This window comes from Meleagris gallopavo, chromosome Z, assembly GCF_905368555.1.
Source record: "Meleagris gallopavo chromosome Z, MGAL_WU_HG_1.1, whole genome shotgun sequence".
Lineage (NCBI taxonomy): Eukaryota > Metazoa > Chordata > Aves > Galliformes > Phasianidae > Meleagris > Meleagris gallopavo.
In genome coordinates this window covers 61,055,080-61,081,875 of record NC_139435.1, presented here as the reverse complement: position 1 = coordinate 61,081,875, position 26,796 = coordinate 61,055,080, and the positions used below count along the sequence as shown (strand labels likewise).

The following is a 26,796-nucleotide window of genomic DNA, read 5'->3' as shown; positions in this document are numbered from 1 at the left end:
ACAATGCTCTCTTGTGGTAGGAAAGATGGCTGTTTACTTATAATCATTAATTTCAATTTATAATTGAAGTCCAGCTGTGTTATAGAAGAATAATTTACTCCGAGAAGCCAAACAAACCCCTACAAATTAAAACACAGTAAAAAATAAACAGGATAAATAAATGTCTGTTACCACAGTAATACTATTACACACTTGACTTCAGCTGGAATAAGACAACAGCATCATAGAAGATTCTGTCATCTCAGTTTTGCCATCCATGTTCACAGTACTCAGAATTTCTGCTCAGGAACATGATAATCCCTGACCGTATCAAGCTAGAATTATACTAAGCTTCTATTTAAGTCTAATTTTCATGTCAGCAGTTATGTTAGCTCTAATAAGAATCACACTAAATTTGAAAGGGAGGCAGAGGTGGTCCCTGTAAATAAAAATTAAAATGGAGTAGGTTCGGGATTCCACCTGTGCCCTTTGGAGAAAAAACTACTCTGAATAATGGCTGCAGGAAAAGACTGTATAAGCAACAATGGGAGAAAGGGTGGCTTCATGGCAGTGAAAGAGAGGTCAGGAAAGTCTATGTGCAGGACAACCAGTTTGTTCATTTTGGAGCTGTTTATAATGAGCTAACTATTAAAAAGTGATGCTCACAGCCAGAAGGGTTAAAAACTACTTGTATAAGCATTTACAAATTTACTCATCACACTGATCTCAAAAATTCTACCCAGAAATTAATCCAAAAGCAGAAAGCCTTTCTAATCAAGGATTTTCACTTATTCTGCTATCATAATTCCCATACGTAGTTTGTCAAAGCTAGGACTTGGCCCTTATTTCACTGATCTATTTATATTTCCCAGAACCCATGAGACTTGATGAATTATCTGACATCCAGCTTTGCCAGAAACTTTTTCTATCAGGCTTGAGTGACTCAGTTTCTATCTGTGAACAACAAAATACTGTAGCATTGATTCAACAGTTCTTACAGCTCCATATACCTTGATGATCTCTCTCAATCTTCCGAATCAGCTAACATGTCAATAAAGCCTTCTTCAGTGCATACTGCCTTGCATAAGGGATTTTGAAATATCCCCCGACAAACAGTAAGACCTTATTTCAATCAATACTCACAGTGATATAAAAATGCTTCATAAAAAGTATCCTCTCACTACAATTGTGCCAAACAACATAGAAAGAGGCTGAAAACAACAAATGGCAAAAGGAAAGAAAAAGCGTCATGCACTTAGTTCACTGTCTGTTCTACTGTACTCATTCAAACAACTGTGATTTAAGATACATTAAATTTGCTCAGAATCTTTTTATGAGATATACCTTGTGGAACTGAATTTTCCTTTGAATTGAGCTGACCATACATAACCTCACCTAAGTTTCTCTTAGTTTTATAAGAAAAATGCCTTGATTCTAAAAAGACCAACAGTAAGTTGGACAGAATTTTCTTAGTAATTTGATATGCAGAACTATACACCATTTAAGAATCTTGCAGAATATTATCCTCTCTAAAATACTGTTTTTCAGTTGCATAACATTAACTTTCTTTTCAAGAAAGCCCACTAAAATTCATCTTACATTTTTCCTCCATCTATTTTTCATTACACATACAGACACATGCCTACAATAATTCAGCAATAAAACTGCAGCAATGTGAAGCTCTGAGGAATTCCTTTCTAAAGTGTACTGTACAACAATACTACAATGAAGTATACAGTTATTGGCACTAACAGAAGAATGAGCAGCTAAACTTTTATTTTAATTGATGAAACAGCTGTAAGGTTGTATGCATACATATGTCTGTGTATCTCTACTTAAAAAGTAGAAAATGGGAATATTTCCCTCAAAAAAGCCATCTGGAAATTTGTTTTTTATTACCACTGACAAATAGCCTACGAGTTTTTGTACTGTCAAGAAATACTAATTAGAATTTTCTGTTTTAAGAAAAAACACACAAATAAAAACCAGCGCAGTGTATATTACACTATGCTTTAGCTTTGCTACACAAACTTACCTTCTGATCAATGATGCATGATCAAAGAAGAATCTTGTATCTCATTTCTGAGCTGACTGGCAACACATTCTTCCTCCTCTTCCTAATTCATCTATTTCTGCTTTTGTCCTATCCTATGATTTAACCAGTTGTTCATCATCCAACCCTAACACATCATTTACTCACTGCAAATACTATAATCTGCAGTACATTTTCTTTCTAGAACAAATACTAAAAAAAATTGTTTTAAAACAATCAGTAAAAACACCATCAGTGGTATACCGAGTCATAAACATGGCTTGCATCTCCAGGTTATATTTAGTATTTAGACGGTTTTGGACCAGAAGGTGCCTCAATCTTCTCAGTAGTTATAATACAAATATTTGAATTCTAAAATACAGTAAATAAAGAAGAATTACCACTGCAGCTTCATGTTGATTACAACTTTTTGAATAACATATATGAAAGTATACAAAAAAAGTTGTTGACATTGTTTACAGTTGAGTTTAATTATATTTTTTCTGTTAACTTCAAAGCTGTATTTAGCTTGCTTTGGTAAACACACAACAATGGCTTTGCAGCATCTTTTGCAAATAATCTTCGCTCTGTGGACTCAGTTAATTTTTCAGTATGATTTAGTAGTAAAATTCTTTGCCACAAAGATGGCAAGCAAACCACTATTTTATTTTAAATAACCGGACAGCCAGCGTTAACAGACAGGGCTCATTCTAATTCACAGATGTAAAAAATCTAAGTCTTTCATTTATTATTCAATTTCAGCGGGAGGTTAGGACCCTTTGTTGAATACTGATTTCCCACGATATCTTGATATATTCAGATTCACACATTACCATTTCCTCGTAAGTATTACTATTAAAGCTAAAATACTCTGCAAACTTCACTTTTAAATCGATTCTAAAAAAATAACATTTTAAAAATAGGAGTATATTCAATAAGAAACTAGGTAACAGAGCTATTCTTGAAACAGTATGTAAATGTTTAAATTGCTCCAAATAAGGGTACATTTTCGGCTGTGGAAGACATTAGAAAACTTCAAAGTTACTTGCAGAACTACTTTCTCCATGAAACTAGACTGCATCAGCTAGCAAAACATGGAGGAAACACATCTGGTACTGCAATATCACATTCTACCTCTTAAAGCTCAGTAGTAAGCACAGAAGCTAAAATTTCTTTGTTGAGAGCAAAGGAAGATAAGACTACATGGAACTATGGAACTAAAAAGATATGAAGTAGAAATGCCTAGATATTGTAGCTGATAACAATGTATAGCTGTGTACTGCATACATACCATAAGCACCATATTTTCCTCACCTTCAAACTATCAAAATGCGAGTCAGTACGTGAACTTAATGAAAAACATGGGTGCTTTTGACTACTCTGGATGGTCATTCATTTCAGTGCAGACAGTTCAGAAAGAGTGAACACTCCCAGTTAAGAATTATACAGTAACTTCTGTCTGATACAATTTCAGCATCGTTTCCACTTCTTAAAGTGAAAAGGCGGAGCTGAGAAGTCAAGAAACAAAAACGGTAATGTAATCTCTAAAACCTGAGGAATGCTGTGGCAGTTAATAGTTGGGATGGACTGCCAGAGGCAGTCTGAACAGGAACCTTGCTCTGGTCTCATCCCCAGCCGCAGGACTTCATCCCTGAAGGCCTCCACGTTAGTTTCTTTCAAAAGAAACAAATTCGTGTTAAACTAAGATTTCAAGTCATGTGTAGGTTGCAGTTACACTCATGTTTCCCTAAAAATACTATGCAGACAGTAACGTTGTTAGAAAAAAGTTACATTCTAATGGAATCTTAAACTCTAGTTGCTGAGGAATGAGATGTACCAAGACAAAAAGCACAAGAAGTGTAATGCTATATATATGCTATATATATGCTGTTTCTAGCTATCATGAAAAATAATTCACCTTCAGTTTTCCCTATATTATATTAGTTACTGGTGAATTCCATCATATACATTTTTATTACAATACTTAATTGTCAATATGAACATTATTTTTAAAAATAAATAAGTCTAAACAGTAATTCTGCAATAACATGCTAAATAATTTAACTATCTTTAGCTTATGTAATTTAGACAAAGTAAAATTTAGATAACCTATATAGTTTATGTACTCTTAGGCAATAACATGCCCAAACAATTTCTCTCTTTGTGATATTTCTAATCATCATCCATCGAAAAGTGACATACTGAAATCTCAAAGGATATATTCCCCATTTTGCAGAGAATACAGCAGAGATGATATTCAAGCACAACCATTAACAGAGAAAGTTTATCACAGAATGAAAATATCAACTCCACCAAGATCTTTAACAGATATTTTAAACAGGAATATAAAGGACTATCAGACTGAATTTCCCAGGATACCGTTCAGCTGATAGGCTGCTTAATAATGAGAAATAAGTTGAAACCGAAAGGACATTTCAAATAGTAGAGATAAAATGTTATAACTCTCTTTTGAAAAGAAAAGCCCTCCACAGAATGAAAAAATAAATTTCTGTTTATTTTCTATGAAGAAATTCCAATCTGCCATTACAAACTGAGTAACAGAAGAACTTATTACGTCTTATACAAAACCAGCCTCTGGTAATTTTTTTATTATTACTGTTAGCCTCAGAACAAGCATAATTAAACAACAACTTTGTTTTGCACTTCTATTAATAGATGCCACAGTAATGAGATATTTGATGAGAAAATTAGCAAATGGCAATGATAATTTGTGCTAGAAATTACCAACAGCAAACAAAATCTGCCCTAACAGCAGCTGAAGAAAGCAATGTGGCATGGATTAAAAAAAAAATAAAAATAATAAAAAAAGAAAGACAAAAGAAAAAGAAGACAATAGCACTTCAAGTTACATCATTAATGTGTTAATCACTACATAATGCTTTGGCTTACATGACAGGGTCTTGATAGTGGGGGGCTGAAGGTGTGGCCTCTGTGAGCAGAGCTCAGCAGTGCCCCATGTCAGATCTGCCACTGCCAGAGCTGAGCCATGGGTGATGCTGACTGTGCTCTGAGAGAGCCAATTTAAGAGAGGGAAAACTGCTGCACAACAGCATCTAGGAGATAGGAGTGAGAAATGGGAAAGAAGCGGCTGTGTTAGTGCAGAAGGAGGGCAGGAGGAGTTCCAGGAGAGGCCCATAGGAGAGCCGGCTGTCCCCCTGCAGCCTATGGGCACTGTGTGGAGCAGATCTCCCCATGCAGCTGCAGAGGCGTCCACAGTGCAGCAGTGGATGACACCTGGAGGAGGCACAGCCCACGGACACCCCCACAGCAGCAGCATTGGGCTGGAGCTGCAGCCTGGAGGCAGCAGCCTGTGGTGGGGCAAGAGGGCTGTTGGGAACTGAAGATGGTAGGTGGCAAACAGTAAAGTAACCTGTTCCTGAAGGTCCGCAGCCCACTGAAATGACTCACGTTGGAGAAGTTCTTAAATAACTCGTGCTGGTGCAGCCTGTGGAGGACTGCATCCCATGTGGAGGGCTCACAATGGAAAGGGGGATGAGTGTGAGGAGGAAAGAGCAGCAGAGGGGAGCTGTAAGGGACTGAGCACAGCCCTCGTTCCCAATGGGGAAGGTGGGGAGTGAAAGTGAGTCTGGGAAGAAAAGAGGAGGGAAAATGTTTTAAGTTTTCTTTTACTTCTCACTATACTACTTTGTTACTAATTGGCAACAAATTATTATTCCTCAAGTCAAGTCTGTTTTGCCCATGCTGGTTATTGGTGAGCCTATCTTTACTGAATCACACAAGATTGTTTGCCCCATCCTGGTGAGCACTTGGTGACCAGCCAAAGTTAACTCACAAGTTAATATGCCCACCTGTGTACTCTACTGCTTATTTAAACCAAACACAACACCAAAAACCTACCATATATGCATTTTCTGCACACCATGATTACAGAATTCTCTGATATCAGGAATTTGTGTCACATATAATGCAGGACTGCACATGTAACATAGCATGGCCTTACTGAGATAGCATGATATATTCAGTTTCAGAGTCAACAAAAATGCAGCCTGACATTTTTATATCACACACCGATCATCCAAATCCATGCATCTGTTATTCTAATCAGAAACCTTCAGAACTATTTCTGCAGCTACGGAAAGCTAAATCGGAGATGCAGGACATAACTAATTTGCTTTTATTGGAGGTTGGGGTGAATTTCAAATAAAGCACACAATGAAAAGCAGTATCAATCTCTATAACAAATACATATGGTCTGCACAGAAAAAATGTATTATTCTTCCTTTTGAAATCTTTTGTTATTCAGCTATGCAAAGATTCAATAGTTTAGGGAAAAAGAGTATAAAGGAAGCTCACATCTTTTTTCAGAAGCATTTCTTCATCATAGGTCAAACCCAGATACATTACAGCACATTTAGAATTTGATAATCTAGTAATGGTTTTGAATTTTCAAACTCTGCCCAGAACTAAATCTGATGCTGCAATACAGTACTTCAGGAGACTTCCATATTCCAAGCTCATGATTACTGTTTGTATAGAAAAGTTTGGAAATCAAGAATCAACTATGTTAATAGAAAAATGGAGCCACACTTTCAGATGTATTTTTGACACAAATCTTCATGCTCTATAGAGATTTTTTTTTAATTCTACCAGTATCCAGTGTTGAGCCTTGCTGTGTGTTGAACAGACAGTCCATGCAGCAATAAAAGAACAATGTTTTATTCCTTCATGTAGGCTTCAACCAAAGACTCCCAAGATTGGACAGCACTCTGAAGAGTACCAGAATTAGTTTTGATTGAGTCTGCAACTCAACAGAGAACTCGGAAATAATGTAGCCTTGAGTATTTGTCTGTATGTATAGTGAGAATACAAGTGTTTCCCAGTGGTATTCTACATGACACAGAACCTGGGGGAAAACTCACAGATTCCCTGTCTGATGACGAGTAAAGAGAGATGTTTCCAAACACAACTTCTACAAACCTCAGTAAACTCCTCAATGCATGCATGACTAGAATCTGAAGTGGAAATCCCATAGGTATCAAGTAGTTGGGTGATAAATAGTCATAGCACCCAACTGTAAGAAATGAACTAAGATTAGATACTTTGAAAGTTGCAAACAAAAAAAAACGTGACTCATATCCAGGGATGTTACTTGATTCTTAGTCCTGCCTTGCTAATGGAGAGAACTGGGTGAAAAGCACGTGACAGTGCTACAAACTATGGAATCAAGCTATGGACTATCAAAGTATGGAATCAAGTGATAGTCATAGTCCAGTCACTGTTAGAACAGAACTTCAAGGACCGCTGTTTATCTTTAACGTTTGGGAAGACACAATTCTGAAAGATGAGATTAAAACTCTCACTTCCCTACTTTTTGTTAAAAAAAGTCAATGCTACCTCTGATTATCTGAATGTGCTGCCTTAAGAAGAGCAAAAGGAAGGACTGAGGAGTGCCAAATTGTTAGAGCTGTTAGAACTCTGAAATGCTGTTCACTTGCAGTTGCTTTCTTGGTGACTTAGTTTTCTGAGTCATAAGAGCAATATCTGAGATTGGCATTTGAGACAAGGTTTTGAAGACAAAATGACAGTGCTAAGCAAAAACTATTAAGAATTAATCAACAGCCTAGGGATATGGATCAGAAATCTATATAAGCATGGTGTAGCAGACACTCAGTCATCAGATCAAGAGAACAAGAGTCTAAAGCCTTTTAATGAAAGCTTGCCATAAGAAATCATGTAGATGCATGTGACTTTATGCCCATTCTTTTTTTTTCTTTTTTTTTTTTTTTAAATCAGCATATACATTTGAATGTATGATAATTTATGTTAGGCATGAAAACAATTCTAAGAAAGGAATATTTTGATCTATTAATTCTAGATACAGCCACAGGAATTGAGTTTCTGAATACTCACTTTCTGATTCCTACAATACTACAAAAAGTATCTTTTATAAAGGTCCTCAATGCCATGGAATGTACAAAAGGCAATTCTGATGAAGGTAGTGTTGTTCTGTGAAATAAAGATCCTTTTGTTGTCAAGAACAGGTCAATCTGCAAAAATCTCTTTTGCAGGCTAAAAAATATGAACCATTGTCCCCACTACAATTGAATAATCTCTAACAAAGAAACCAACTTAAACTTTAAATAAAGAAAGTTTCTGAAATGAAATAGTAAATCTTCATTTCTACTTAGAAAGAACTTCCTGTCATTTTTTTTTTTTTTCCTAAAGCATAATGATACAAACTCCAAAGTTCCACAAGCAATACCTGAATTTTCTGCCGCAATACTCTGCGAGAAGAGACCATGTAAAGGATGGAAGCATGCAGTACAGAATGACATATAAAAAGTAAACATTTTGCAAATAAATAATTTAAGCTAACAATTCTGCATTATAGTTAGTTAGACTTCATATATTTATAAAACTGAAATTTAAAGTTAAAATATGAAAAAGATTGCCTTCCTGAATTTTGTATTTTCTAGATTCATATGAGACTTACTCTGTTTTGCAGACTCATGTCACCAAGTAGTACGTGAATTTCAGTATGATATATTGTTATCATTCCTGCTTTTGCTTAGACACAGATTATAATGCAGCACTGTGTTGCCAAAGTTTAAAATGCTTCAAATAGCAAATATGAAATTAAATGTTCCTCATATTACTTTCACAATAGTATTAAAGGAAATAGGTTGATTGAGAGGGAAAAGAATTAATAAATGACTAGGAATTAACCAACTCAGTAGTTCAAATGGAAAGGAAGTAAGCAAATAGGAACAACACCAACTTTTTCAATTTTAATTACACAAATGACATGGAAAATTTAAGATCTCCTAAAGGAAAAAGAATCAAATGGAATGCCAGTCTTCCAAGCTCATCCCTGAGCAAAAGTTCATCAAGAATATCATACTGAATCACCTGTGCAAAAATCAGTAATTTCTGGCTATGTAATGTAAGCACATTTATTTTTACAAGTTGAAACTCAGTCTATGATATTCCAATCTATTCCTAAACAGCAAACACAGTGAAATGTAGAAGTGTTCTCCTCTCCTCTTCTCCTAGATAACAACAGCTGAAGAACACTGCATTGGTAATTCTAGGATTGGAAGCAAATGCGGTAATGTGAAAACTGTGAAAAATAGTTCCTTGGAGCATTGCAAAGCACTGACACATTTATACTGATAAATGTTATGGTTTGAAATACAGTTTTAAATAGCCAATTATAAATAAAGGTACTCTGCACAAACAAAAGTACCTCAACGGTACCATACCCTTGGAGAACAGAGAGGCTGAAGACACCAAGGGCATGGTGCAGCACTACCAGAGTCCATATTCACTGCTGCCTGTAGAGGATTGCAGCATCCACTCCCTACACGAGAAGTAGCGTCAAGGGGTGTGGCTACAGAGCAGTGCCACTGTTTAGGCAATAATCAACACTTCCTTGAATTGCTTAGCAACGACTAGGACTCCAAAGAGCTGTCTTTTAAACCTACTCTTTTCAGAAAGGGCAGATAAATCATCAGTTATGAACAAAACATGTAGGAGAGAAAGTTATTCAGTCTTCCTGAATACCTGCTGCAAGTCTGGATCATCTCTCCACATAAATACCATGCATTTGTAATGGTTCTTCCACTTCCTATGGTACTTATATTATGACTAATAAACCAAATAAAAAATAATAACCTGTGTAAAATCCATAGAGTTGTAACTGCACAGTATAGTTTGATAAATTCACAGGATTTAGTGAAAAAAAGCTCACTAGACAAGAGGCAAAATGGAAGGTTTCATAAAACACATGCAAAGGAAGAAATAAAAAATTTGACAAAGATGTTTTATAGTATGGCAGAATGAAGTTTCTTTTTTCCCCAACAATAACAACATATCTTTATTAAGTAGCCAAGACACACTTAAAGCTCTTTATTAGTGTTCACGTTTGTGGTTATAGCTTTAAATATAATAAATACGACTTCTAATACCCATACTGTAAAAAAATACAATTTTATATGAAACAGAGACATTATATAAATAACGTTTAAAATCAGTTATTCAGTGATGTGCTGTTTCAACTGTACCACCGATAATAAATTTCTGAAAGTCTCACTTGTCGAAGCGCAATCAACTATAATTAACCATCAACAGTATAGATATTTTTGATACAGTAATAAAGAAATAAATAATCAAATATGAAACGTATAGAAACTAAATTTTGCACCATCGCTCAATTTTATACATGCTGTTCTGAATGAATCATAAAAAGCTAATTAATAATGACAATTAGTGTATTTAGAAGCATACAGACACAAGACTAATAAGTGTTATGAAGATCAGTAACTAAAGTTTGTGTGATACCCCTCCCAAGGATAAAATATAAATAAGGTCACAGATTTAATACTTATTTCACTAATATTTTCCTTTATGAAGCCTTTAATACTTCCTCAAGGAAATTCATGAATTATTGAAGTGGATATCATTTTGTAAGAAATTACTACCTGCACAATAAACCTTTATGAGCCTATCTAGATGATAGAAAGGCAAATTCATTCCACAGAAACATAGTCTTTCTTCCTAAGACATCAGCAGCACAGAAATTACAACAAACGTACTGCAATACCAACTTCTAATCTCTTAGTGCTATAGGAGGAATGCTGTATACAAGGAAACATGCTCAAGGAGAATGAGATAATCTCAGAATGAAAAAAGCCATTCTACTGAGCACTGAGTTACCAAAAGGAGGCAGTGACATGTATTTAGCTCCTGCCTTTCACAGGATGTAGGTACAGAAATCAAGTAAGCAGGTTCTGAGGCAACTGGCAGATGAAGCTGCCAAGCTGCTATCTATGATATTTGGAAGGTCATGGCAGCCTGATGAAGTTCCCACTGATTGGAAAAGGGGAAACATAACCCCCATTTTCAAGAAGGGAAAAAGCCAAGATCCAGAGAACTACAGGCCAGTCAGTTTCACCTCTGTGCTTGGCAAGATCATGGAGTGGATCCTCCCGAAGGCCCAACTAAGACACACAGAAAATAAAGACGAGGTGATTGGTAGTATGGCTTCACCCAGGGCAAGTCTTGCCTGACAAGCTTGGTGGTCTTTTACGATGGAGTTACAGTGTCAGTGGATAAAGGAAGAGATCATCATCTACATGGACTTGTGCAAAGCATTTCACACTATCTCGCTTGACATCCTGGTCACCAAATTGGAGAAAAATGGATTTGATGGATGGACTACTCCCTGGATAAGGAATTGGCTGGATGGTCTCACTCAGAGAGATGTGGTCAACAGCTCAATGTCCAAATGGAGACAGGTGATGAGTGGGGTACCTCAGGGATCAGCATTGAGATCAGTGTTTTTTAACAACTTTGTATGCAACATGAACAGTAGGATCAAGTGCACCCTAAACAAGTTTGGAAACAATAACAAGCTGAAAAGTACAGTTGAGTCACTAGAGGGAAGTGATGCTATCCAGAGGGACCTGGACAGGCTTGAGAGGTGGCCCATGCCAACACTGTGAAGGTCAACAAGGTCAAGTGCAAGGGTCCTGCATCTGGGTTGGGGTAATCCCAAACACAGATACAGGTTGGGTGGAGAACGGCACGAGAGAAGCCCTGGATAGAAGGACTTGGGAGTGTCAAATAATGAAAGATTCAATGTGAGCCTGCAATATGCACTTGCAGCACACAAGGCCAACCATATCCTGGGCTGCATCAAGAAAAGCATCAACAGGTTGAGAGAGGTCTTTCCGCCCCTCTACTCTGCTTTTGAAGGGACTGAGTGTACCCTCAGTAAGTTTGCAGACGACACAAAGTTGGGAGGGAGTGTTAATCTGTCAGAGGAGAGAAAGGCACTACAGAGGGACCTGGATAGACTGGATTGATGGGCCAAGTTTAACTGTATGAGTTTCAATAGGGCCAAGTGTCAGGTCCTGCATTTTGGTGACAACAACCCCAGGCAACCCTACAGGCTTGGGGAGGAGTGACTGGAAAGCTGTCTGACAGAAAGGAACCTTAGTGTACTGATGGACAGTCGGCTGAACATGAGCCAGCAGTGTGCCCAGGTGGCCAAGGAGGCCAATGGCATCCTGGCTTGTATCAGGAGTGGTGTGGTGAGCAGGACTAGGGAAGTCATCCTGCCCCTGTACTGAATACTGGCCCCACTTTGAGCACTGTGTTCAGTGTTGGTCACCTCAGTACAGAAAGGACATTGAGGTGCTGGATCAGGTCCAAAGAAGGGCAACAAGGCTGGTGAAGGGGTTGGAGAATATGCCCTACAGGGAGAGACTGAAGGAACTGAGGCTGTTTAGTCTGGGGAAGAGGAAACTGAGGGGAGACCTTATTGCTCTCTTCCAATATCTGAAAGATGCTTACAGGAGAGTCGGGTTGGTCTCTTCTCACTGGTGACTGATGACAGGACGAGGGGAAATGGCCTCAAGTTGCACCAGGGTAGGTTTAGGTTGGATATTAGGAAATGCTTCTTTACAGAAAGGATTGTTAAGCACTGGAATAGGCTTCTCAGGAGGTGGTTGAGTCACCACCCCTGGATGTGTTTAAAAACCATTTGGATGTGGTGCTCAGGGACATGATTTAGCGGTAGGTCATTAAGAGTTAGGGTAGTATGGTTAGGTTGCAGTTGGCCTTGACTTGGACTTTAAGGTCTTTTCCAACTTGAGCTATTCAATGATTCTATACTTCTACTGTGTCCAGTTCTGGAGCCCCAAGCATTAGAAGGACATGGAGTTGTTAGAGCAAGTCCTGAGGAGGGCCACAAAGATGATCAGAGGGCTGGAGTACCTCCCCTGTGAAGACCAGCTGTGAGAGTTGGGGCTCTTCAGTCCAGAGAAGAGAAAGCTCTGAGGACACCATACAGCTGCCTATCAGTACCAGAAGGGGGCCTACAGAAAAGCTGGGGAGGGAATTATGCCCTTATTAGAAAGGCATGTAGTGATGGGACAGGGGAAAATGGTTTTAAACTGGAAGAGGGTAGATTTAAACTAAATATTAGGAAGAAATTCTTTAATGTGAGAGTGGTGAGACACTGGAACAGGTTGTCCAGTGAGATTGTGAATGCCCCCACCCTGGAAGCATTTAAGGCCAGGGGCTGGATGAGGCTTTGAGCAGCCTGGTCTAGAATGAAGTGTCCCTGTCTATAGCATGGGGGCTGGAACTGGATGATCTTAAAAAGTCCCTTGCAAACCAAACCATTCCATTATTCTATGATTCTTCTGTGCTCTTAGAAAGGAGACCTGCTCAGCTCTGGAATTTAAGCCACTACCCTCTTGATCCCTAAGATAATTAAATTACTACTGACACACTAAACAGAACAGCAAACTGAAAAGATCACTTTTCATCTTTTTTGTGGTAGCTGAGCGACTGCGACAGAAATGAACAAAAAATTCACAAGAAAGACTAATTAAATCACTCAATATAGTTCCAATTCCTGGTTGGAAAAGAGTTGATACCTCTTTCCAAGATTCTTTACATTAATACACTGAAAGGGAAAGAAAAAATCTGAGAACAAAGAAAAGCATGTAAACTAGATAAAATAGGTATTTTCCCAGTCATTTATAATTTAATTAACTGTCCATATTTAATCAGAACTATAGAAATCCCAAATTAACATGCACAATGCCCAAGTTTCATAGTATGAAGCTAAGCCAACCAGTTTTACCTTGATGAGGAGTTCCTACTACCTAGAAAACAACATTAAATAATACTGTATTTGCACTAAGGAAAAAAAAAAAAGGTGTAGTATCATAAATAAAAATGGAGAAATTGGAATACACAACTTGATTGTCTTATCAATGAATAACATCTTTAATTCAAAGTACGGCAAATTTCCAGAATAGTAGCTGCCCAGACTGAAAAGAAAGCTTGACTAAAGGGATACACCTTGAATTCTGTTTTTTCACATCTTCTCACACATTGAAAATAACTCATTTGTTCTGGTACCAACTTTATGTTACATTTGGCAGGTGAATAAATGAAGATTGCTAAAATTTAGTGAAAATATTTACTAACTGACCACTTTAAAGATTCCAACTTTTAATACAGTTCTCTCTTAATACTACATGTTGAAATTTGTTTAAACTGTTATTTTTAAAATCAAACTACTCCTTGTCTGTGAAAGCTCTTCAGGAAGGAGAAAAGCAATTTAATTCTCAAGTAAAGCAGTGAAACCACAATTGAACAAAATAATTAACTGAAGAAAATATATTTCTACTAGTTTGAATTAGAACCATGCATGTATGACTCGTAGATAAAGCTACAACACAATTTTGCACACAGAAATAATTTTTTCTAGACAAAACTGACTTCCTAATTTTGAAAGGTTGTACTGACTACCAAATGATAGAAACAGAGGAAACACAAAATACAATTGCTTTTCTCAGTTCTAAAAAATTTTTCCAATTGAGTACTACCATAATTTCAGTAATTTTCTTTAAAACTGGTGGGGAAGTGAAGGGTGGAGGGGGAGTGTTCAAATTCTGAGCAACACAGTTGCCCTGTAGGTCTGGAAACTAAAAATGAATTATGGACATTCAACACATGCAAATCAAATTCTGCTGAAGAAGATCACTCATGAATGCTTATTGAAACAACTGAAGTTATCACATCTCCATCCCAATCTTCTGTTTCTAATTAACAGGAAATAAATGGATCTAAACAATAGCAAGGGATAAAAATGAAAAGCAGGCAACAATACTTTAAACTCATTTTAATAATATGCAGACGAAATAACTGCATTGCTTTGTAAATGTTATTTCTTTTAAAAGCATTTTTTCATGCAGCAGGCTTTTTATTATTATTTTATTTAAGCCCACTCATTTCTGCTTTTTAAACAGAACAAAGAGAGAACAAAAAACAAGTGATTTCTGGACTCCAGAGGAGATGGAAATGAAGATCAAATAATCCCTCACAGGCATTAAGAATTCTAAGTCTGACAAATTCAAACTTTGTACCTGCACTCATTGAAACACCACACCATGCAGAGAAATAAAAATCAAAGGGCAGATTAGTTGTTGCACTGGCCCAATTACTGGAAGACTAAGCCAAGGTGTGACGCGGATAGCAATATCAGGAAGCCAGAACAGATTTAAATTTAAAATATCCTGGCTAGGTATAGCTAGTACAGCTACAACTAAAAAGTGGCACTAAAATCATTTAATAAGCTGCAAGTCTTTAACAGCTAGTCAAACGCACATGGCAGTAAATAATGCTCACCTACACTGCAAAGAAAACAAAATAAACAAGGTTCTGAACAAATATTTAAGACAATAAATAGAGTGCTGTGGAAAATCAATAACATGGAAATGAAAAAAAAAATCATTTTGCTGCAAATACATCTAATGATATATTATTTCTTCAGTAACAGTAATTACATCCTTCTGACTTTTAATCAAAATAAAAAAATATTCCACTGTGCCATTCCATTTTGTCTGCAGCTAATTTTCTTTTTTCCTTTTATTCTAAGAAACACTTTTACTTGATGGAATTTTTGATAAAAAGAGAACAAATTTACTGTTATTTCAAAACAATTCATGTTCTTTTTATACTAAATCTTCTTCCTGCTATATATTAAGTTGTTCCATTCTAATCTCAGCAAAAAATACACCCATGAATTATTTGTCTTACCTTGACCCAACAAGGAGGGAACAAAGACTCCCATATTCCTTGAAGAGATCACACCGCCATGTATTTGCATCTTCAGTGGTCAGGTAAGCAGGGACTTAAGCTCCAAAGGAGTTCTGAGCCTTATACACCTAAGAACTTGCTGACAAAGCACTATACAGTGGGATTTTTAACGTGCTAGCCTCTCACACCCTAATTTAAAACATCTGCTGCGTAGCACAGGAGTGTTGTGTTCACTGGCATGCAATAGGCTCACAATATTCAGCAGGTAACAGATGTTCTGTGCTTCTGTAGCAGATGGGATTTCTTGATAAATGTACAAAGGTGCTCCAAAAGTAATGCCTCCTATTTCATTATGTTGCCACGTGACACCAGAGGCAAATGGTGGTGGTACAGCAGTAGAGGTAGAACTTTCCCACCAATATCCTGTTATAGTTTGTTGCTATTTGACAGATGGCAGCAGTGGGGCACTCTGACAAAATGGCACCTGAAATGGAAGTGCAGATGAACTAAATGTGTGTCAGTGAATTCCTCCATATAGAAAATATGGCACCTATGGACATTCACTGATGATTGCTGAACGTTTATGGAGATCAAACAGTGGATGAGAGCATAGTGCTGCATTTCAGGAATGGTGACAGGGGCAGTGAGTCACATCTGCTGGTGCAGATTTTTTTTACAAGCGTGCTATGCAGGTGCTTGTTTATTGCTGGTGAAAATGCACAGTAACTCTGTTGAACAATAATGTTTTGTAGCTGAGAATTTGCTCTATCAAATAGTGTTATTGTGCCTTTCATGGTACCTTCTATGGAAATAAATAGGAGGCAGTACTTTCAGAGGGACCTGTGTCTATCCAACCAGTCATTAAGGCTGGTTGGACAAACATTCAAAATCCTCAGACAGGAAAACAGATATGAAAAAAAAAAACAGAACTACTACTACTACTAATATTACTAACCTTGGTTGTTTGCTGTCTGATTCAGAGCTTTTCATTATATTTAGGTATCAAATCCAGAACACGAGTATAATAAGGATATGATACACCCAGTGACATAAAACTAAATAAATTTTGAATCTGCCAGAAAATAAGAATGATAAAATAATACTGGAAATGCACATTTAGAGTTATTAACTTACGCATTTCATAAAACTAACAGTGTTCTGGAAGAGTTCATTTGCCTGCTCGGTTGCACTTTGAAACTAATTTTCTTCAGAATACATTTACTAAAAAATTTGCTTCTGCCTTTAAAGGAATTGGTAGTTCTCAACAATAATCTTCCGTGATATTTTGAGGTAATAATAAATAACCTCTGTGATGATTTTGAAAGTTAAAAAAGAAGGTACGAACTAGGTGCATTGGTAAATCTATCACATTAGAAGAACAGGGGATTAGATTACAGCTCTGTTTCGTGATTTTAGATCCATATAGTACAATTGTGCTCAGCTTCCTAATCTTTTCACACTAAGTAAGACAGTTCTATAGGAATACTCTCTCTGAAATGTATTTTTTGAATCTCTAATTACTGTCTTTGTAAACATGCACCTCTTTTCCCTACCCCCCCCCCCAAAAAGAAGTTGCAACAAAAACAGAAGAGAGATGATAGGAGAAAATAGTCATTAAGAAGACTGCTATTCTGTTTAAACTTTCTTAAGATAAGTTAAGCCCAAAAAAGTATTTGAAAAGATATACAAATGACACAGTAATAGTACAAGACTTCGTAAAAAGGTTTTGAGCTTACTGTGGTCAGAGGAATGTTTTCAAGATAAATCTACCTTTTTACCTGCAGCTTTTAGAACAATTCATTTTTGATAAAAGAAAGGGAGAAACACAATTCAGATCTCCAAGAACAGCATTCATTAGAACTGTACTAAACATGAAGTGGGCTAATGATGTACCTTCAGTGATGCAGAGTCTATCTATAAATGTCACACAAAGAACAACGAAAAATATCAGTATTAAAAATGACAATTTGTTCCTTACAGTTTCCCTGAAAAGCGGACTAACATCATTCGTTAGTCATATTCCAGCCCTATCACTGTTTACACTGTGATATTTTGAGAGAAAGTAGGTGGAAATTATGTACATTTGCATATTTGATAGAAACTGAGAATAAGTAGCACCAGGGCACACCCAAATGAGAAACAAACAAAAAAGCAGAAACAGTGTATCCAGAGAGCATAAAGCCTGACCCTCTTCCATATATTGGAACTCAATAATACAATTCCTAATATTTTAATATAAAGAAATCCAGATAATACTACTTAATCATCTGAGATATCAGTGGAATTTCCTGAAACACACTGCACATACACCTTAACTTCTGTTTTGGCTACGCAGGTACCTGTAAATGAAGATATAAGCTTCACAGATATCTTTTTTTTGCCACAATTCATTGACACTGTATGAGTTATGCTCTCCATAAAGCAAAGTCTTACCATGAAAAAATCATCGTCAATGTATATTAAAACAAATGAGCTATTTAAACCAAATACTGTAGTATTTATTTTGACCCAAATGAACAAAGCATCCAATGACCTGCTTTCAGAAAAAGTGTAGCTCTTAAAAAAAATTCTAGAGATCCTTTGTGTTGAAATTAAGCACCATAAACATTTAATCTGCTAGCATTCCAAATTATCAAAATTACAATATGAGAAAAAAAGTATTTTTCTTACCTGTGTATACAATTTTTCGATTCGAGGTACGCCATACCGGAAGCAGCATCTAATGAAAATTTCACTAACTGTTTGGTTTTCAGCTCATCCTTCTTTTTTCTTAAAAAGGACAGGAAATCGCCTCCTAAAGAAATGACAAAGGTGTACAATGAGACTGACAGATAGGACATTCATATTTATTTCTCATTAAGGTCAAGAGACCAAACAGAATCAAGCTATTCAGCGTAATTCTCAACCCATCAGTTTGAAGTTAGCTTAAGAGAAGGAAGGAAAGAATTAATTACCAGGATGAAAACTGCATGATGAATAAAAGCTGCATTTTGTTACAAACAAAATCTTTAGGAGTGCAACATTAAATACAGACATTCATGAAAACTGCTGACAAAAATAACTTATACTTTGTGACAAATACAGTTCTCTAACTACAGAATGACTGTTGCAAAAGTTTAAAATAATTGCTAATAAAATGATTACTTCCTATTAGGTACAAGAAAACAATTGATTTTAGAGTGAAATAGAGTAGAACAACAGAATGGCTAGAAGAAGCTTTCAGAAATCTTACAGATGAGTGGCCTGATCAGTCCAGGGCTAGCCGAAAGTTTAAGTATGTTATTGAGGGCATTATCCAAGTGCCTACTGAACACTGACAGGCACGTGGCATCAATCCTCCTTTCTGGGAAGGCTGTTCCATTGCCAGACTGCATTCATGGTAAAGACATTCTACCTCACGTTCCAATGATTTTTTAACTGATTTGAGGTGTAGCCAATGGAGGGTTAACAAAGTGTTTTACTTATCAGGCAATGTGAACCAATTTGGTGCTAGTAATTAAAAGCGAACAAATAGTACTGTGGCTCCACAGTTCATCGTTTTGCAGTAACTAATTTGTTGCTGTCCTGTCTCAGGAGGAGAAGCTGCCAGCAGAAAAGATTCCTGAAAGGCAATCTGTGTTTGTAAACAAAAGTTTCTGAAAACCTGACTTAGAACAAACATAAGTAGTGGAGGCATTTCTACAACATCATGTTCAGATCGAATATTTTTATTAAAAATTTATTTGAAAATATATTTAATTGTTCCAGGCAAAGACTAGAAATCATAGTGAAGCTTTCCATGTCACAATATTTGTTTGAAAAAGTGTAGCTAGCTCTTGCTCTAGCCTCTTGTTTCTCTTCTCAATGCACTAAACTGACAATAGCAATTCTCTCTTGCAAGTAATTGCACTGCAAAACAATTTCACAAACTACCTTTCTTAGCAAAGTAGAAAGACATTACATAGCTAGAAGTCTCATGTGGAATTTTCTTTGGATTCAGTTCTATTTATATTTCATATTGTAAGAAATACAATCAGAGATTGTTGAAGAAAAGAGTTTGCTGTTGCAAAGTGTAACACTAAAGCCCTTTAAATATTATCATGGAGCAACAGAAGAGTGAATCAGTATCTTAACAACCAATTACTGCACTCTTCATTTACTCATTTTTTCCAGAGATCAAATTTATTTTAGTACAATGATTGGAAGATGATGGCTTGATATGTTGTCTCTTAGTGAAAACTCTGAAAAACTAATACACAAAAAAAATTTCTTCCTTTTTGCTTTTTCTGTACTTACAGTAGTAATATGGGAAAGACACAATATTATCACAGAATGACCGCATGGTTGAGGTTGGTATGGTCCTTGTGGCCCAGCCTCTGCTACAGCAGGAACAACCAGGGCAGGGTACCCAGGATCATGTCTAGGTGGCTTTTGGAGATCTCCAAGGAGGAAATCCCACAACTTCTCTGGACAGCCTATGCCAGTGCTCTACCAACTGTGCAACACAGTAGTGCTTCCTGACATTCAGAAAGAACCTCCTCTGTTCCAGTGTCTGTCCACTGTCCATAGTCCTGGCACTGAGCATCAGCAAAAACAGCCTAAGTCCATCCTCTTTTCACACTCTCCTGTAAGGTATTTATAGACACTGATGTGATCATTCCTGAGTCTCCTCTCCTGTAGACTGAGCAGTCTCAGCTCTCTCAGGTTCTCCTCATGGGAGAGGTGCTCCAGCCACTCAATTACTCCTGTGGCCTTTGCTGGACAGTTTTGCATCACATGCAAACTTGGTGAGGCTGCATTCTGCCCCGTAAAGCAGATCACTAATGAAAATGTTAAACAGAACTGGGCCCAGTACTGGCCCCCGGGGCACACCTCTAGTTGTTGGCATTCAGTTTTCTTATTATCCAGATTCCAAATAAACACATGATTAATACATCTGATACATATCTGATTCCTTCTTCAGTCACAGATCTCTGGCAATTTTTAGGAAGGAAGGAATGTATGCAACAGCTAAACACAGTCTGCTCAAAGTAATTTGTAAGAGTAACAAAAGGTTTGTGCAAACCATGTAACTGAAACTATGGGTCATCTAAGTATTTCAAACTAGACTGACAGAGCACGTACAGTGATTATAGGAAAGGTGAGTGATTTATTTTTTTTTTTAAACACAGCTTATGCTGGGCAGGCACATGAACAGGCAAATATTGCATCCAGAGTGCACCAATAGCAGTGCTGATGCAGTGGAGCCTGCAACGTCCTTCACTCAAAGGTTGGATAATCCACAGATGGGAAATGAAGGGCTGACTGGATGCCCTTGAAGCTAAAGCCAATTTCAAATGACTTGCATTTTATCTTCCAAAAGATAGTTACATGTATTACACCTTCAAAGTCTGACAGGTTCTATCTTGGAATATTTAATTTTAAATTCTCATGAAATCTTAAAAGAACAGAATAATATTGCAAACTCAACTGAGCAGCAATCATCCTTCTTTTAATCTGAGAGGTTACTGACAGTTTCGTAGCTGACTCATAGATATTGCCAGAGAAAAGGAAGATAAAAACTCCATTGAAGTATGTGTAATTTATTGCATGTATAAACAGAAACATTCTGGTTATAGGAGACAGTTAAAATCATTTTTAAGCAATCCCCCCTCACTCCTTAAACACATACAAACCAGCAACACTACATTCACAGCTGATGGAAATTGTGTTTATATATAAAAATGAATTGTGTTTATATACCGTGCACTTACTGCTCTATACATAGGAATCATCTCTTAATTAGGTAGTATGACTAGTAAGCCTTTATGAATATGAAATTCTTCCAATCTCAACAAATTGAATCACAGTTATGGAAGAGTGCATCAAGAAACCTTATAAAAAAGGTAAGGAAACACAGAGACCGGATGAGGCCCTTGGCAGCCATCACATGGCAGGGAGGTTGGAACCAGATAATGGAATGTTTAAGGTCCCTCTGAACCCAAGCTGCTCTAGGATGCTACAACATTCTAAAAAAAAATATATATATATATATTTATCTATCTATCTATCTCCACAATCAATCAATATTCCTGTTTTGAATACTGAGATTCCCAACAACTTATTTCAGAAAGAACTGAAAGAATGATAAGCTCAGTTTGATAAACTAAGACAAAAGACACATTTGCACACAGCCTCATTAAAAATTAAGAAACAAGTCCTGAATGAGAAAGGTCTATGTATACAAAGTTCTATAAGAAGATCAGATTAACTGTAGGCAAAAATCACAGAAGTTAAAATCCTTACAGTGAAAGTAGAATTCTTTTTCAAAGCAAAACAGTTACTGATAAAACTGTTCCTTGGAAATAGCTTTGTGGCAAGGAAAAGAAGCATTCTTCCACTCTCAGTACAACTTGTAATGAACCAAATAGCAACAAAGTCATTTTTAATAGGTCCATCCTACAGAATAGAACTCTCCAATCAAATTTATCAAATTGATAATATGTATATATTCTGCATAATAATTAACAGAGCATTCATGAAAAACGACTAAAGTCTGCATTGAAAACTACTAGTGATTCTGGTCTTACGTGTTCTTTTAAGATAAGTAATTACTTTATTTGTAGTGATTTTTACTCTTTTTTTTTTTTCTTACTGATCCCTGTTGTGAGTACTCAAAATGCTTGTGACTCTAAAATTAAGACTTCAAATTCTTACAGAAAGGCTGTAAACTTTGCTTTTCAGAGGGTCATGACTACCTGTGGACACTGATTAGAGAAGAAACAAAAGCAATACAACTGTCTATGTTTTGCATAGCAACTCCAAGTTTTCTCTCACTAGGTACCCTAAAGACACTAGTAGCTTAAAAACAGAGCACTGTTAAGAAGATGGGAGACAATTTTTTTTTTTTTTTTTTTTTTAAGATTTATGTAAATCTGCAATTTTTAGTCTATAGGTTATCTTATATATTCAGTGTTTCCGTATCGGAATATCTGTGTCACAAGAAGCACACTAGCCTCTAAACAATATCTACAAACTACCAAAACTTATAACAACTTACTGTTCCATTACTGCTCCTGATGGTCAATTACAGAAAAATTAATGAAGTAGGAATAAAGAAAGAAAAAAACAAAAAGTCAAGGACATATATAACTCAGATGAAGTAACAGGACAATATATCCTGATATATTAATGTGAAAACTGCAGTGTTGTTTCTGTTTTTTTCGCTGTATTGTACATTCAGCAAGTTATTCCTGATACTTTAAAAATATTCAAAATACTACTTGTGTGATAGAAGACTGTATGTGCAACAAATGAAGTGTCAAAGTTCAGTTTGCTTTGTCAGCTGTGTGTCCAGCCATGCAAAAACATGACATAAATTACAGTGCATGCAGTATTTCCAATCTTCTTTGCCTTCCTATCATGTAAGTGCATAATCATATGCTGAAGGATGTCTGAATTTTGGTCACATGAGACAGAGAGACTTCAGGGACATGTAAAGCCCAGGCTCCAGGCCACTGAAGTATTAACTGCCTTGGAACATCCCACTTCATGCTGGGGGACCTCTAAGAAGGTACACTAAGGAGTACAGTAGCATAGATGAGCCTCGTAACTCATCATGCTCGAGTGAATCCAGCTAACAAGCAATGTGCTTCTCTAACTCACTTTCTTAAAGTGAGAATCTAGCTTAAACACAGAATTCCCTTTATTAAATAACTCCAAGCTTCCATGAAACACTCGGGATAAAGCAGCAACTCTGCCACAGACAGAAGTTCTGTCTGTGTAACATATCTCACTGAGTTTTCAGATAAAATGGTCACAGAAGAAAAAAAATCAGTGGTAAAAACATAATTTAAGCATTAAAAAAATCCTTCTGAATTATGTAAACATTAAAAGAGAATTCTGAACTCAATATGAAAAATTAAATAAGTGAAATAATTATTTGAAAGATCAGTTTTCCTCCAAATGCACAGAAATTCCCCGTACAAACGAGTTACTGCTCTCCAGAATCAACGGTAAGGGCTCTGTTCTCAAAGAACAAGGCAATGAGGTATCAAAAGAAAAGTTAACCATCTCCATTTCAAAATTTAGAAATAACAAAGACTATAAATTTGTTTCTAATCATCTAGGCAATCAGAGTAAGATATCTATTCTTACTGGTTCACTCTTGATCAGCACTGAAACCTGCTGAATTTCTTATGTCAGGATTTGTCAAATTGGCAGTGTGAGCCTTTAATTTCCCATGGTATTAATGTATATTTGTACCATCAGGATGTGCTTGATTTTCAGTGTTCAGCTTGTATTGCATGAATTTCCAGAGTTCTGAGCAAAAACAGTACAGTATACTTCAAGTTGTATACAGTATTTTTTATAACTATCATAAAAACACACTCAATAAAAATTATCCTGATGTGTCTCATTGTCACAAAAGTGAAAAAAGGCATCAAATATGTTAGTTTTTCTGTTTTCTGTTATCTTCCCTTCAGCAGAGATAATGAAAATGCCTTTTAAATACTCTGTTCAATACTGATTTGAAAGTGCTTTCAGATATTGTTAAAATAAAAATAGTAACAATACATACAATTCATTCCATACAGGATATATGCCATTTTAGGTTAAACCTAATTATCCTCATTATTGTTACAAAACTGACTGTTCTTTATAGGCTGTTGCAGCTATTTATGGTGGCAGGAAAGCATTCACATGAGTACTTTCAGAGCTGAGGATATCAATACACACTCTTCAGTGCAGAACTCTAGCTATGTAGTATCTTTATGCCCTTCTGAAAACAAGTTTTAATATAACCCCCAATTCATTATTTGTAGCAAAGTGTCAGAACATAATCTCTGAAGTAATAACTATTGATAAAAATGAAATAAACAAACTAGACTGTGAGACAACTAAAACAAAACTAGATGGCAACAAAATAGTAAGCAGTTTTCTCCTAGATGCAGAATTTCCATTGTATGCTGCATGTCTGGCTGATATTCCAGTTAATGGCACACAACACTACTATGAAATGAGATCTGCTCCAACCACTGTAAGTGCTACAGGAATAATGAGACCATTACAGAATTACTACCAAGCAGAAATCAACTACGAGTTTGGGGTTTATAGGGAAATAAATAACAGAACTGAAGAGTCTGTCTAGTATGATTGATTTATTAAGTAAATGACAATATGTAGTACATAAGCAGAAAGGAATATGACTATATTAAGGCTCCCTGCAATAATTGGATTCCTTAAAAGCAGTCTTTCATGTGAGAATATGAAATACTTCTTGTTATACACAGAGAAAAAATAGAGATTCGTTATATACAGAGAGAAAATACCACGTATCAACATCTCCTACAAGTGGCTATGCTTCATAACATAAACTTTATATTGTACTTTATGTAGTATTTTATGACTATGTAACAGTATAATTAATAGAGCATGCAAAACCAAGCTGAAGTTCTGCAAGAGAAAAAAAACAAACCTGTGATCTATGAGAAGAAGCCAAAAGCCAAGAAACAGCAAAGAAAAAAATAGTATCTGCTTACAAGTTTTTAATTTTAGCAATCTCTGGCTTCTAGTTATAAATGCCATTAAAGTATTTCATGTTTCAGTGCTCTCTTTAGCTGGTGCTACAAATGGTACCATCCTACTTGTTTAGGCATTCATGCTATTTTTGTAATAGTAAGTACTGATACTGAACATACATAAAATAAACTTCTGAAATTATGACAGGCAATCTTCCACTTTAGCTGTTTGTATCATATCCAGATAGTGTATATATTTCACCCAAATTAAATAACATAGATTAAACAATGTTTAAAACAATAATTATAGCAATATTGATACATATAGCAACAGCAGAAATTATTTACTTGTAAGATTTAATGATATGGGAGAGTTTCCTTTACTAAACAGCCCTATTAAGCAGCAGTTTCTTTAAACAGCCCACAATCACGAAGTGCTTCTGTCTGTAACTCTCAATAGTCACTTAACTAGGAGGAGATCCATGACTCGATATTCATAAGTGTTTTATAAGCTATACTAATACTATTGAAATGTTTTATCTGCACCTGTATTTGTAAATTTCAGGGTTCATTAGTCTTTTGATTACCTCAAGTCAATAAATGCACATTTCCTTTGCTGCTCACATGCATTTTCAACTAAGACAAAGAAGCACTGCTGCTTACAATTACAGATTTTAAATGTCAAACATACATTGGTAGTAATTCAAGAAAAGTTTTTTAATTAAACAGCTGTTTGAGAAACTGTTAAAAATGCCTTTAAATATGCTTAGCATTCATTTAAAAATTCTTTAACTTTCATTAAAACACTGTGATTTCACTTTTCTACTAGTAGATCATTTGTGCGTAAAGTAGTTATTTCCAAATTCTCCCCCTACTTTTTCTCATTGTAACTAAGTACAGAAATTGTAAACCAGAGATTTTTCAACTATCTGTGAAGTAGTATTGCAAAATGCAGTTAAAACTTCATTTTTCCTGTTAAGCAAACCAAATAAAAGTCTCTCGTGCAAAGTTTTTACCAGCACTGTTAACACCGATGGAAACAAGGCATGACTGGAGATTCACATTTAGGTGAAAGCAAAAGGTGAGCAGAGAGAACAAGATTTGAAAGAATAACTTGCACTGAGAGCCAAGGACAAGATAAGAAGCAACGAAGAGATAAATGGAGAAAATATTTGCACCAGAACATACAAATGACTTATGAGCAGAAGATTTATGATGACATTCTCAAAGATATTTGAAAAGTTGTGGCAATCATGTGAAGTCCCTTGTGACTGGAAAAAAGACAACATCATACCCATTTTTAAGGGTAAAAAGGATGACTCTGGGAACCACTGACACATTAGTCTCACCTCTCTGCCTGGAAAGACCATGGAACAAATCGTCCTGGAAGCTATTCTATGGTACATGGAAGACTGGAAGCTGACATGGAAGAATCAGCACAGCTTTACTAGGAAGCTTCACTAATGTAGCCTAGTGAAGCTATAGCTGTCTTCACTAGGTTGGTCATATCCACCTGACCAACCTAGTGGCCTTTTATGATGGTGTCTCTGCATCAGTGAACAAGAGAATGTTCTTTGGTAGACTGTGAATGATGGTCAGTGACTCAGTGTCGCAATGGAGATCAGTGGTGAGACCTCACCTACAGTATTGAGTCGAGATGTGGAGTCCTCAATACAGGAGACATGGGTCTAGTGGAGTGCATCT

The 26,796-nt window shown here is 36.3% G+C and overlaps 1 protein-coding gene across 2 annotated transcripts in view; it reads right to left on the bottom strand.

Annotated features, from left to right (window-relative positions):
* FER (FER tyrosine kinase) overlaps positions 1 to 26,796 on the bottom strand; it is a 183,818-nt gene that overhangs the window by 29,718 nt on the left and 127,304 nt on the right. For both annotated transcript variants that reach the window (XM_085212751.1, XM_085212752.1), the window contains exon 17: positions 18,284 to 18,407. In XM_085212751.1, coding sequence (XP_085068877.1) covers positions 18,284 to 18,407 — 124 coding nt within the window. The remainder of the gene's footprint in view (positions 1 to 18,283; positions 18,408 to 26,796) is intronic.